At 37.3% G+C, this 14,446-nt stretch overlaps 1 protein-coding gene across 7 annotated transcripts in view; it reads right to left on the reverse strand.

Annotated features, from left to right (window-relative positions):
* CDH12 (cadherin 12) overlaps positions 1–14,446 on the reverse strand; it is a 1,101,741-nt gene that overhangs the window by 52,641 nt on the left and 1,034,654 nt on the right. For all 7 annotated transcript variants that reach the window (XM_017344661.3, XM_051853848.2, XM_051853852.2 and 4 more), the window contains one exon: positions 2,970–3,157. In XM_017344661.3, coding sequence (XP_017200150.1) covers positions 2,970–3,157 — 188 coding nt within the window. The remainder of the gene's footprint in view (positions 1–2,969; positions 3,158–14,446) is intronic.

Raw genomic sequence — 14,446 nt, forward strand, 5'->3', positions numbered from 1 at the left:
TAATTGGCATGTAATTATTGTGCATGATTACTAGGTGTGGTGCAATGCTTCAGTAGGTCATCCACTCTTACTTCCTTGAAACGACCTGGCTCTACCATTGTAAAGGTGATTTAGATCTAAACTCACCCTTGTTTTCCAGGAACATGATCAGATCCAAAGTCCTGGACCTGGTCTCAAAGGCTGTCCCTGAGGGGCCTTTGCCTGTTTGCTGGCTGTCTCCTTCACTGTCTGCTCTCCCGCCCCAGCACCTCCTTGCCCTGGACACGCCGACTTCAGACAGTTTGCAGCTGTGTCTCAACCCTCTGGGACACCCAGAACTCAGACACTGCACAGTTCAGCCCTCACTTTCTGCATTTCTCTGCTCAGGCTCCACCCTAACAGAAAAGCCTCTTCTGCTCCCCCATCTTCCACCTGCCACCTTCCTTACTCTGCTGTTACTCTGCTTTACATCTTTCAATGCACTACACAGAGTGATTTTTAATTTCTCATCTGACTTTCCAGTTACATGGAATGCTTCAGTATAGGGAATAGATCTGTTTAGCTCAGTATGTTCTAGTTACTGCTCCATAAACACCTGCAGATTCAAGGAGTGAAAGTTATGGACACTGCGCCTCATTGAAAGAACAAGATTTATATCAGTAAAATGGACAATGATTCATCCAGCAGAAGAGGAAAATAATTTTTGATTTGGAGCTGTGCTTTTATATGGATTATTCAGATTACCTGAATCCAACCTGATAAAGATATTCAACAATTTTTCAATTCTGAATTTTAATCAAATTAAAAATATTTAAAAATTATCGAAGATTGAATAAACACAAAATGAAATGATATGGTTTCTTTATTCTTTATGAATTTTCATAAGCAAAAAAGGCAGACGATGGCTTCTTACTGTACTTAGGGTAGTTGAATAAAACTGGAGCATTATTTTCAAAGATTAATCTGTTTGGATATGATAAGATGAAGAACTATAGTTAACACTATTCCTTTCATTTTGTTTATTTTTTTTCTTCTTCTTTTCTTTTTTTTTTTTTTTTTTTGACAGGCAAGTGGAAAGTGAGAAAGACAGAAAGAAAGGTCTTCCTTTTACGTTGCTTCACCCCACAATGGCCGCTGTGGCTGATCCAAAGCCAGGAGCCAGTTGCTTCTCCTGGTCTCCCATGGGGTGCAGGGCCCAAGCACTTGGGCCATCCTCCACTGCACTCCCGGGCCACATCAGAGAGCTGGACTGGAAGAGGAGGGACCTGGACAGAATCCGGCGCCCACACTGGGACTAGAACCAGGGGTGCCGGTGCCGCATCAGAAGATTAGCCTATTGAGCCGCGGCACTGGCCTCAATTGTGTTTAAAAATAATAATGGCAAATATTTTTCTAGATTGATACTGAGACATTAGTTACTTAATGGCAAAGATGGTAAATAGGTATAGATAAAAGTGAAAATAGAAATATAAATTACATGTCTATGTATGTAATACATTTATAACTATAGAAATATAAATAAATATAATATGAACAAATATGTATAATACTTGCTTTTGTAGCTCAATTTTACTTTGTAAATACACCTAATTTCATAAATAATTGTATTACCTATTGATAGAAAATATTTTATCTTATTTCTCATATTATTAAGAGATTTTATGTTTCTTCCATTGGAATTGATGTGTGTAAGGCATTTAAATGTGTTTTTTGTGTGTGGGGGGGTAGGGGGTAAGGAGCCATTTTGGAAAACAAAAGGATGATGCTTCATTGATTTGCTTCAGAAAAGAAAATGGGGAAAATACCTAATCAAGGAAGGAGTGAGATAAGAATTTGACACATCTTTCTAAGTGTAGCTTGCAAATTCAGCACAAATGCATAATGCTGTTGAATGAGGTGGTGTGGGTTTAATTTACTTCTACACTAAACATAATTTATATGCAATAGTAGGGATAAAATGTGATAAATAATCTATATGAAAATGTGTTTCCTTTTGAAGATTGTTTTCATTGCCACATATATTATTTCCTTGTTAAAATTCAGCCCTCCTGAACAAATGTGGGAAAAGTAGACTGATTAATTTGAGTCAGTGCAAAAATATTTCTTCTGGGTTAAAATAATCCCGGTGAGCAAATGGCATGATGCACTGCAGCTGAGGACAGACTCACTGTAGAGACAAGCGAGGGAAAGTACTGAAGGAGAGGAGGTTCACTTTTCTGCTTGCACTCCTCGGCTGGAAATCCATACACTCTGCTTCATTATACGGGAATAATCTCCTCACCTCAAACCTGTTCCCAATTTTCCTCTTTCTTGAATTTATACATCCCTCCTTGCCACTGCCCAAACAGAAGACAATACTGCATATACTACAGATAACAATTTCTTTCTAATGGACCAACTAACTGTACTCACTCTCTCTCCCTCCCTCTCTGTAATCTTTCTAATGACCAACTTACCCTTATAACACAGCTGTCCATCACAGCCCATCTGTTCTCGCTCTCCCTCTCTTTCTAATATTACTCTTTTTAACTTTCTACATAATAATTGCTTGAAGCTTCATTATGAGCCTTTTTTATCTCTTCTGCTCTGCTGGCCATTACAGTTTACACCATCAATGTTCTTGCAGAGTGATATCATCCCTCAGGTGAATTATTTACATTGTCAGCAAATCAAAAAAGTGGTCAACAGCATGCCTGTTAGGTTTACAGTTTACTTCTCGGTCTGATTTTAAAATTCAAGCTCTGTCTATATTTATAGCGATTAAAAATAAAATTACATTTAAATTCTGGTGAAAGCTATCTGAAATTATTTAATAAAATTAATAGGCCGAGTGCTTATCTAACACATGTACTTACTGAATCACAGAAGAGTGACGGTAGAAGTCAGTGATTCATAGTCATATGTTTCTGTGTAAAATATTTCTAAATAAAGGAAAATTACAATAACTTGCTATTTTTATAGAGTATTCAGTTGTCCTGCTGGCAAGGTACCTTTTTCAGTTTGATGACTCCTTCTTGTGTCTCCTCATCTGTGATGATGTCAAACAAATTTCCCCCATCTCCTGGAACAATATTGTACTCAATTTCTGCATTTTGTCCAAAGTCAGGATCCACTGCTCTTATTCGTCCAACAGCTGAACCAACAGGGGAAGACTCAGGAACTTTCAGATGGAAGATGCCTGGTGAGACATGTATAATTCACATCGAAAGTGAAGTTAGCATTGAGTCAGATTACAAGGCTTGAGAAATATAGTTTAGAAATGGTAAATCAAATTTAGAACATTATAATACAAAATGGAAAGGCAATTTGCTGTCAAGCTAAGGATTGTTATTAGGAATAATAGCTTCACTTCTCACTTTCGTAGTTCCTACTCCAGAATTTTAATTGGGCATCATAAATAGTAAAGTGTACTATGTTAGAATTACTGTGGAGAATTCTTTTACAAATTAACAGCATAGCTGTTATATGGGAGAGAGTAGGTGTAACCATGAAATTAATTGGTACCATGACAGTAGAATCCAGAATTCAAAAAACAAATTAAAAATTGACATAGATTGAGGGGCCAGTGTAGTGGCATAGCAGGTAAGGCCTCTGCCTTCAGTGCTGGCATCCTATATGGGTACTGGTTCATGTCCTTGCTGCTCCACTTCTGAGCCAGCTTCCTACGAATGGCCTGGGAATGCATCAGAAGATAGCCCAAGTGCTTGGGCCCTTGCTACACACATTGGAGACCCAGAAGAAGCTCCTGGATTGGCCAGACCAGTCCCTGCCAATGAAGCCATCAAGGGCGTGAACCAGCAGATGGAAAATTGATCTCTCAATCTCTTTCTTTCTTCCTCTCCTCCCCGACCTGTATATCTGTATCTCCCTCTCTGTAATTCTGCCTTTCAAACAAATAAATAAATATTTTTTAAAAAAATTTACATAGATATTTTATAGGTAGGAGATAGATACTTAAGGATTTTTTTTTTTTTTTTTTTTGACAGGCAGAGTGGACAGTGAGAGAGAGAGAGGGAGAGAAAGGTCTTCCTTTGCCGTTGGTTCACCCTCCAATGGCCGCCGCGGCCGGCGCGCTGCGGCCGGCACACCGCGCTGATCCGATGGCAGGAGCCAGGAGCCAGGTGCTTTTCCTGGTCTCCCATGGGGTGCAGGGCCCAAGCACCTGGGCCATCCTCCACTGCACTCCCTGGCCACAGCAGAGGGCTGGCCTGGAAGAGGGGCAACCGGGACAGAATCCGGCGCCCCGACCGGGACTAGAACCCGGTGTGCCGGCGCCGCTAGGCGGAGGATTAGCCTAGTGAGCCGCGGCGCCGGCGATACTTAAGGATATGTTTTCTAAAAAACTGTTTCAGTAAGTTTAAAATAATCTAAAAAAACAATCTAAAAATCAATTGAATTATAAACAACAATGGATTTAAATGAAGCATATATAGACTAATCAATATATGTCTAGTAAATTTTAAATTGACATTCTGCCAAGTGCTTTTAATTAGCATATAAATTCTATCACCCATTTTTAATTAAATAAAACAAAAAAGTAAAATGCTCTTTTTGACCACCAGGTGGAGTACTTACATTACTATTAAGTTGAATATGAATTGGAAAAACTAGAAAAATCACAATGTGTATAACTTCCTAGAATCATGAAGAAGTGTAAAATTTTGCAAAAATGAAAATATAAAAACAATTTTTTGATTTTTTAGAATTTTTTTAAATTATCACATGAAGAAATGATACAGTGTATCTATTTTACTGGTATCTAATCAAAACAAGGATTAATAGTTGAAAAGCCTATTCAAATAAATAGGTTAAACAACAATATATTCAAATAAAAATAAGTAAAGGAAGAGAGTGGGAGGAAATAAAAATATAGAAGCAAAACTAAACACAAATATTAAGTTTATTTTTTATATTGGACTTCCAGTTTCAAATTTTGTTAGTGGACTTTGGCACTTTTTATTAGTAAAGCAGTAATGGTGATTAGTATGTTGTGAAACCCTTACCAAATTTAAAGAAATTACATTGGGCAAGCATCCACATATTTATTGGATGATGAAAAATTCATTCAACAATCACATTAGAATATTAGAATTACTTGCTTCAATATGGTATTATGGGAAAAATGGGAAAAGGGTAATCATACCATATAGAGATTCTTCCAGATATTTGCTTTTCTATTCCCAATTGTTTTCCATAACTTAGTTTTTTTTTTTTTTTCTTTTGATAGGCAGAGTTAGACAGTGAGAGAGAGAGAGACAGAGAGAAAGGTCTTCCTTTTTCCGTTGGTTCACCCCCCAAGTGGCTGCTACTGCTGGTGCGTTGTGGCAGGCAAACTGCACTGATCTGAAGCCAGGAGCCAGATGCTTCCTGCTGGTCTCCCATGCGGGTGCAGGGCCCAAGGACTTGGGCCATCCTCCACTACACTCCTGGGCCACAGCAGAGAGCTGGACTGGAAGAGGAGAAACCTGGACAGGATCCGGCGCCTGGATTGGGACTAGAACCTGGGGTGCCGGCACTGCAGGCAGAGGATTAGCCTATTGAGCCGCGGCACCGGCCAGCTTAGTATATTTTTTTACAATCAACTTCACAATTTGGTGATTGCATTAACTGTGGTAGCAATTAAATTTTCTCTGACCAACTTCACATTAATATATACCATTTGCTCTTATAAACTATGTTCATATTAGCCTTATTTACATCCAATGGACATTAACTCACTGGAATCGATATTTATTTTCAGGATAGCTAAATATTAACTAAAGCTTGTTTATTTCATGTATAAAATGAATATTTTATGCTGTTCAAAAATATTTGTTTAAGTAGCTCAATTAATTAATAGTACAACTGCTTTCAAAGGTTATTAAGAGGTGTCTTTCTAAAATAATATATTTAAACATTTAAATACATACATATGTAAATACATAAACAATATAGGGAAAAAGCACCTCCAAGTGGCAATACTTGAGTATTATACAGACATTATGAAGAAATCCTGCTTAAAGAAAGTCATAGTAATTGATTAAACTACTAACTCCTCATAGGCTGTGATTATTATATTTCACTGGATTTTACTCCGTAAACTTTTTTTTTGTAAATATTTACTTTATTTATTTGAAAGACAGAGTTACAGAGAGAGGTAGAGACACAGAGAGAGGTCTTCCATCCACTGGTTCACTCCCCAGATGGCTACAATGGCTGCAGCTTCAGCGATCTGAAGCCAGGAGCCAGGAGCCAGGAGCTTCTACCAGGTCTCCCACATGGATGCAAAGGCCCAAGGACTTAGACCATCTTCTACTGCTTTCCCAGGACATAGCAGAAAGCTGTATTGGAAGTGGAGCAGCTGGAACTAGAACCGGCACCCATATGGGATGCCGGCATTTCAGGCCAGGTCATTAACCCACCTCACCACAGAGCTGGCTCCGTTATTCCCTAAACTTAACATGGTTGTCATATACAGATGCTTAATTCTTGCTGATTTTTTTAAAAAGATTTATTCTATTTATTTGAAAGGCAATTACAGAGAGGGAGAGACAGAGAGAGAGAATCTTCATCCACTGTTTTGCTCCTCACATAGCCAAATGGCCAGGGCTAGACCAGACCAAAGCCAGGAGCCAGGAGCTTCTTTCTGGTCTACCATATAGGTGCAGGTGCCAAAGGATTTGGGCCATCTTCCATTGATTTCCCAGTGCCTTAGCAGGAAGCCAGATGTGAAGTGCAGCAGCTCCAACTGGTATAATATGGGATGCCAATGTCATAGGCAGCAACTTTATCTGCTATGCCACAATGCCGGCCCCAGTGCTTGCTGATCATAAAGGAGGGTCTGAACTTAAGGCAACCTGGACAAGGAGGAAAAATTAAATAATGCATTATATCATCTTCCATTGTCTACAAGAAGGAGCAAGACTAATACTCAAGGAGAATTGTGTGACTTCAAATAGCCATGATTACATAGACAGAATTTAATGTAGCTTTTGCAATCTACTTTTTAAAAGTGAAGTGTTTCATAATTGATAAATTAAATCCTAATTCTATTGAGGTGTTTCTGAGATACTAGCAAATATGAGGATGCTTGAATTTCTGTTTAATACCACAAAAAATCATGTAACAGTGTTTTTAAATTTGTACAGAAATTCTCAGGGAAAAAATTCCAAAGAAAAAACACCTAGTGCAAAGCATGTGTTATTTTTCATTTCCTTTATTTCTTTTAAATATAAGTTGTATAGGAATACAATTTATCAGAATTGTGTCTACTTCCTTTGCCTCTCACATGATTGTGGTAAAGAATGTGAATAAATAGCAAAAGCTTTGAGTGTAAGATTTCACAAAAATGAAAATAGAAACATCATTTTTAAGTTATGAAGTATGTATAATAGTTGATAGCCCAACCTCATGGTTCATCAGTAAGTGTTCTTGATGTAACAGAAAAATAGATGTCTATGTTGAATAGTGTATTGGGAATTCATCTCTAACATAATGTTTAGTTAGAAAACTTACAGTTCAAAATTACAGAGATAAGAGCTGAAAGACAGATTTGTGAAGGATATGCAGCTCTCAAGATTAGTGGATTTCTGACTTCAGATAAGCCAGCAGTGGGCACAGTGAGGGTGCAGTGGTGGTGGGGGCTTCTGTGTGGCTGGGAGGGGATGTTTAGGAAAACACATGCATCCAACTGAAACAACATGGTATTTCTGCTTACACTATCCATTGCATGTAATGAGAGCTACATCTAGTTGCATATTCCACTTATGAGTTACCTTTTCATTGCAAGCATCGGAAGCAAAAATAAAGGAACTAAGTACTGGGGCCAACATTGTGGTGCAGTGGGTTAAGTTTCCTTTGCGTATCAGAATGCTGGTGCCAGTCCCAGCTGCTTGGTTTCGATTCAGTTCTCTGCTAATGCTCCTGGAAAAGGAACACTATGGTCCAAGTGCTTGGGCCTCAAGCAGTCATGTAGGAGACTGGGATGGAGTTCCCATTTCCTGGTATCTGCCTGGCCCAGACCTTGTTTATGAGACCATCTGGGGAGTAAACCAGCAGATGGAATATCTCTCTTCTCTCTCTCTCTCTCTCTCTCTCTCTCTGTTACTCTGCCTTTCAAATAAATGAAATAATTCATGAAAAAATAATTGAGTATTGAAGAAACTAATGTATTCTAGAGTCATCTACAAGATATTCCTGTTAGTAAGATTAGAATTTTGCCAGAGTTGAGAGCTTTCAACATGAGAAAAAGTTTTAAACTCTGAAACGTAACCCCAAGCTCCTAAGATAATGCGACTGCAGGTGAAAGAGGCCGCCTTTTGAGACAATATGCTAAGAAGTAAATTTTAAGCTTTATACAAGAATATTTTATGAGACATGAAATACTCAGCATTACATTAAATAAATGTGATTGAATTTATAACATTCCATTAACATGCAGCACTCAAAAATTAAAAATAATAGAAGTAATGTAGTGACTCATCACATCCTGTTTTTGCATTGAGTTTTTATGCATAGAAAACACAAATACACAAAGCAGAGGATTTTTTTTTAATTCTTTACATGGCATACACTTTAGTAAGGTGGAAGACACATTCAATTAAATGGGGAGATTTCTCAATAAAATATTGCAACTAGTAATAAAATCTTCAGCATATGGAACACGTGGGAGAAACTACGCATTAGTTATGTTAGATTGTTTAGGTTCTGTTGGTTAATTTCCAACAGCTTGACATTTTATCACTTCTAGAATCTCAATAACAGTAAAGTTGGGGTCATTCAGATTAATTCAAAATTTTGAAGTAATATCTAGCTGTGTGAAAGCCAGATCATGTATAATATATTGTGTAGTTATATTGTCATCATGTACTAGGCATCACCTTTGACATACATGAAAATTCTTCATGGTGCTATGTGTAAAACACAGATTAAGAAATAAACCAGGTGTCAAGAAATTGCACAGTAAAAAAAGACACGTATTTACATATTCATCAACCAAACATTCTAGGCTTATAAAAATCAACATTTCTCATAGAAAGGGAAAAGTTTGCCTTTGGTGAAACAAGATAGAAACATAATTATCAAATTTGATAAATTTCTTCTGTGAATTCCAAGGAGTAAAAATAAAATCTGTTCATATAGGCTACATGGACATGATCTCAGTGAGTATGTCTGTTATAAATTATATTTGATTGGACTTTTTTCTTTCTTTTTTATGAAGCAATTTCAAAGTGATGAACAAATGTCAAAAGAAATATATACTGGGGCTGGTGTTGTGGTACACTGGGATAAGCTGTTCTCTGCAGTGCTGGCATTCCACGTGGTCACCAGTTCAAATCCCAGCTGTTCCACTTCTGATCCTGCTCCCTGCTAATATTCCTGGGAAAACAGAAGAGGGTGGCCCAAGTGCCTGGGCCCTTCCACTAGTATGGGAGACCTGGATGAAGCTCCTAGATCCTGACTTCAATATGGCATATCCCTGGCCATTGTGACCATTTGGGGAGTGAGTCAGTAGATGGAAGATCTCTCTCTCTCTTTCTGTCTCACCTACTCTCTCTGTAACTCTGATTTTCAAATAAATAAATAAGTCTTTTAAAAAAGAAATATATGATTACCAAAATACAAATTAGTACATTATCATTTACTTAGAAATAAAAATTATAGGATCTGATTAAACATTTTAAGTGAATGAATGCATTATAAGATATAGCAACATTCAGAAATTCACAGAAAGTACTAGAGGTGGAATAACTGATTATAAGTGTACTTTTTTTTATTTTTTTATTTTTTTGACAGGCAGAGTGGACAGTGAGAGAGAGAGAGAGAGAGAGAGAGAGAGAGAAAGGTCTTCCTTTTGCCGTTGGTTCACCCTCCAATGGCCGCCGCGGCCGGCGTGCTGGGGCCGGCGCACCTTGCCGATCCAATGGCAGGAGCCAGGTGCTTCTCCTGGTCTCCCATGCAGGTGCAGGGCCCAAGGACCTGGGCCATCCTCCACTGCACTCCCGGGCCATAGCAGAGAGCTGACCTGGAAGAGGGGCAACCGGGACAGAATCTGGCGCCCCGACTGGGACCAGAGTCCAGTGTGCCGGCACCGCAAGGCAGAGGATTAGCCTATTGAGCCGCGGTGCCGACCATAAGTGTACTTTTGAAACACATTTATTTTAGGCTTATTGCAATAATAAGTCTAAAATTACTTTAAATACATAAGTCCATGTTCCATTGCACATAAAAATTTGTATAGCAAGAAACCAATGTGGAATAAATAATGCTTTAAAAATAATAGAATGCTAGAAATATTGGAAGTGTTAAGAACACATTATTTCAAAATAACAAGGATATTAAACATTTTAAAGAACTCGAAACCACATATTTGAGGCCATCACTCAAATAATACATTTGCATTCAAACTTCAGAAACTAAATACAAGGGGTTTCCAAAAATGTTCATGGAAAATGCATCACCCTTTGATTTAACTTTCTATGAACTTTTTTGGAGTTTCTTTATGTACATATAGCCACAAAATAGTAGATGTAGTAACTGAATTCAGCATGGTATTATTCACATAGTGATTCTGCACATGTTTATTTTGTTTTATTTAACAAAATCCCTTAGAAATAAATGTTGTTTTATTGATATTTTATGTTTTAATCTCAAAGTAAATATGAAGAATATAAAATCATTTTACCTTATATAAAGAGATATAAATGATATCAAAACAAACAAACTGTGTAAGTAAAGGCGATTGTTATAGAAAATGTGTACATGTAACTATATCCTGCGCAAAATAGTTAATCTTTGTTTTCCTGACCAATAAAATTATACAATGATAATAACAGTACTAATAATTAGTTTTATATTTATTCTTGAAAATCAATTATATCAGAATTACTATTAATATTAATTAATTTTCAAATAATACTTTTGTAGATAAACTCTGTATATACATAGAAATATATAATTTTCCTATAAGAATGGCAAAAATTATTAGCAAACTGCTTATAGATATGTTTAGATGAAAGAAAGGGGAATGTTTGCAAAGTCTTCTGCAAAGTCATTTTAACTTTAAATGTTTTTTCCGTATCTTGAAAATGGGAGAACTAACAGCTAAAACATATTTTTGTAGTTGAAAAACATTTTATGCCTTCTATTTCCTCAAAAGCCTGAAGCTATGTTTTCAATAAGTCTGGATTAAAGTAATAGAAACAGTCCACAAAACGAACCAGGTTGATAACAAAGGTGGAGTCAAGCTGGATTTCTGTCAAGTATACCATGCATACTGTAATAGAATCTCTCAGTAATGACAGTGAAATACACTACTGCCCATCTTAGGATGGGCATAGAAGGAACATATTCTTTGGAAGTGTCAACTATTTGCCATCAAGATCTTTACTGGATTAAATTACTTCACCTTCAACTTAGTGCATCTGTCCATTTTAGTTCTATTGTAACCAAATACATGGATATGAATTGCCATGAACATATATCCAGTCAATTAATAAATTAATTTTAATATATTCTATGTTACAGTAGCAATATTTCTTTTTCTAGGAGCAATGAGAAATTTACTCCTCTTAATTTTCCATTCCTGAGCAGGTAAACTCAAAACAAAAAGGTGTAGATATTGAATGATATTTTTGAAAATTTCTTTGGATAGTAGATTAATTAGTGTTTCCTGATAACTTTGATTATACATATGTGATTCAACTACAATCTTTGATAGCATTTTCCATGAAATTGTGAGGAAAAAATAATAAAAACATTGTGTTTACCTTATTGGCATTTGTATTCAAGTAGAAGAATACAAATTTAAGCAATCACAAAATATAATAATAAAATAACAAGGTAATATAAATATTTTAAAAGAGAGTTTCACAATTCTGTTCCAACTTTATGATATTTAAGCCCAGGCTCTGAGCTGATTCAGCTTGATGTTGGGTCTATGAGGTCAGCTAATGGAAACATTGCAAACACATACAGCTATTTGACAAAGCTTAAACCATCATAATTTCCTGCCTTAATTGTTCAATTAGAACCAATGTGACTTATTGATATGAACACCAGAAGTACCTTCAGTACACAAATACTAGTCTCTCTATCCTTTGTAATATTTCTGTCTTCTTGCCTCATCCAAGCAAAACACATGGTTTTTCATTTAAATATCAGATTAATTAATGGTATGTATGACTTGCCCACGACCTTTTGGTACTTCAATCTGGAAAAATTCTACTTTTGATACAGATAATTAGCCTTTTGCTCAAGGAGGTTGTGTGGTTATTTGAAGAAAACCAAAGAGAGTCAGCTGGATATCATTTTAAACTATGATCTCTAACCTTAAATGGGCCTTCAACAATGCCTACAAATCATAGAATTTGCCAAAGTAAGTAACTACTCCAGGACTCTTATTTTTAACTTATCTGCTTCCCAAGAACTTCTACTCTACTAAGTGCACTACTTCCTTTCTGTGTTGGTGACCTTGTCTTGTATTTCAGAGCAAAAATAAAATGACATCTCATAGGAAATTGCTTGACTTCCCAAACCTTCCAATGACCCTACATCAGTGTGACTGTTCGTGTGAGTAAACACAGCAGGTGAGATCTAATAAAAAAATCTTTTTCTTCTTGGTTTCTCACTGCTCTTTTAGGCTTTATTCAGTGAGTGTCAGCTTTGATCAATGCTGGTACTAGATTTATTTCTGCTCACCCTTAAATACTGGACAATCCTACATTCATTTTGATTTCCAAAGTCTAGTGACAGACATTATAAATGCTCATTTTATCATATTCATTATTATTTCACTTCCTATGCAGAACTAAGACTTCTCTCTTCTACCCTACCACAAAGCCAAGAATAAGCAGCGACAGGACATGAGGTTGGGATCTGGATGGCTTGGCAGATTGATTCAATCCAAGTTTTTCCTTATTATCCGCTTGTCTGGCATGCTTTCACAGGCTGTCCCTATTTGAATATCCTTTGGGACAGAAACTCTCCAGTCACCCTTTTGGGTGGTTCTTAGGGGTGTCTGCTACTAGAGACCCCATGGCAAGTGCATTGGCTCTGCCTGGTGTCTCCAGTGATCCTGTTCACACAGAGACTCTCCCTTCAGGGAAAATCTCTTTCACAAGACTTAAACGTGACTCTGGATTGATGTTCCCTTCTACTCACATATTTCTTGCCTTTCTTTTTGTTATAATGGAATCACTCTATCAAAAAAACTTCTCCATTTTCCTCTCTGTTCTTCCTGAAGTGATGTTAACTCTGTTAAACCTGAAGAAGGCATTAGGTCATAGACTTTACCCATTTTCTTGAAAAATATATTGGACTTTATTATTGGTTTTGGATGCACAGAAGTATCCACTCACCAAACTCCAGAGGAAGAGAGGAAGAGAAAGGACAGTTGCATACCTTGCTCTAATTAGATATGTCTTCCACAATGCTTTCTCCCAAGAAATAAATGCTTTGCACACAATTTTGTTCTCTAATATATACTCTACAAAAAGTGTTTTTAAAAACTTCAGGGTGGCACTGTGGCATAGCAGGTAAAGCTGCCGCCTGTAGTTCTGGCATCCCATTTGGGCACCAGTTCTAGTCCTGGCTACTCTACCTCTGATCCTTGGCTCCTGCACCCGCATGGGAGATGCAGAAGAAGCTCCTGGCTCCTCAGTGCAGCTCCAGCCATTTGAGGTGTGAACCAGCAGATGGAAGACCTCTTGTTCCCTCTCTGCCTCTTTGTAACTCTGCCTTTCAAATAAATAAATCTTAAATTTGTGACTGGAGTCTGTGCAGTCCTACTCAGTTTGACCTTGGGGTTGGTTATAATGCTAAGTGACATGTTAGCAGCCATTTCTGATCATGGGACACAGGAAAAAGCACGACTTGTCAATGCACATGTTCAGGGACTTTCCACACCCTTTTCCTTGCACATGTCATGCCCTGACACAAAGATTAATGCAGCTATATCCCATTTGCCCTAACTCTATAAATTCTTGAAACTCCATTAATTAGGAACTGGATTTGGATTTTTCTCCCCATCTCCTTCAGGATCACCTTGTAACAATGAAGCTTCTCTTTTTCAGAACTTGTAGCACCCAGCGAATGTTCAGAAGCAGCAAGTGGTGCTGACTTATGCCTAGGCAACATCCTTCCAACAGAACCTCTCAAACAGAATCAGTGTTAGACATGGCTACCCAGAATTCCTCCACAAGCAGCTTTAACCTTGTTTCTAAACACACTGTTAAAAATGTCTGCTAATGTTGCCAGTGACCTCTGTGTCTCTAAATGCTGCGATATCTCAGCATTGACACTGCTCATTCCCCTTCTCCACACCAGATCTTCTTCGTATTTCTGACATGCTACACCTATAGTTTTCTCCCATTTTTGACATATACACTTATTGCTTTCCCTCACCTCTCTTTTCTTCCATTTCCTTTCTTGGTGTTCTCAAAAATCTAGATAAGTGATTCTTGGATGCATCTGGACATCAACTGGAAAG

The sequence above is a fragment of the Oryctolagus cuniculus genome, chromosome 14, assembly GCF_964237555.1.
Source record: "Oryctolagus cuniculus chromosome 14, mOryCun1.1, whole genome shotgun sequence".
In the NCBI taxonomy this organism is placed as follows: Eukaryota; Metazoa; Chordata; class Mammalia; order Lagomorpha; family Leporidae; genus Oryctolagus; species Oryctolagus cuniculus.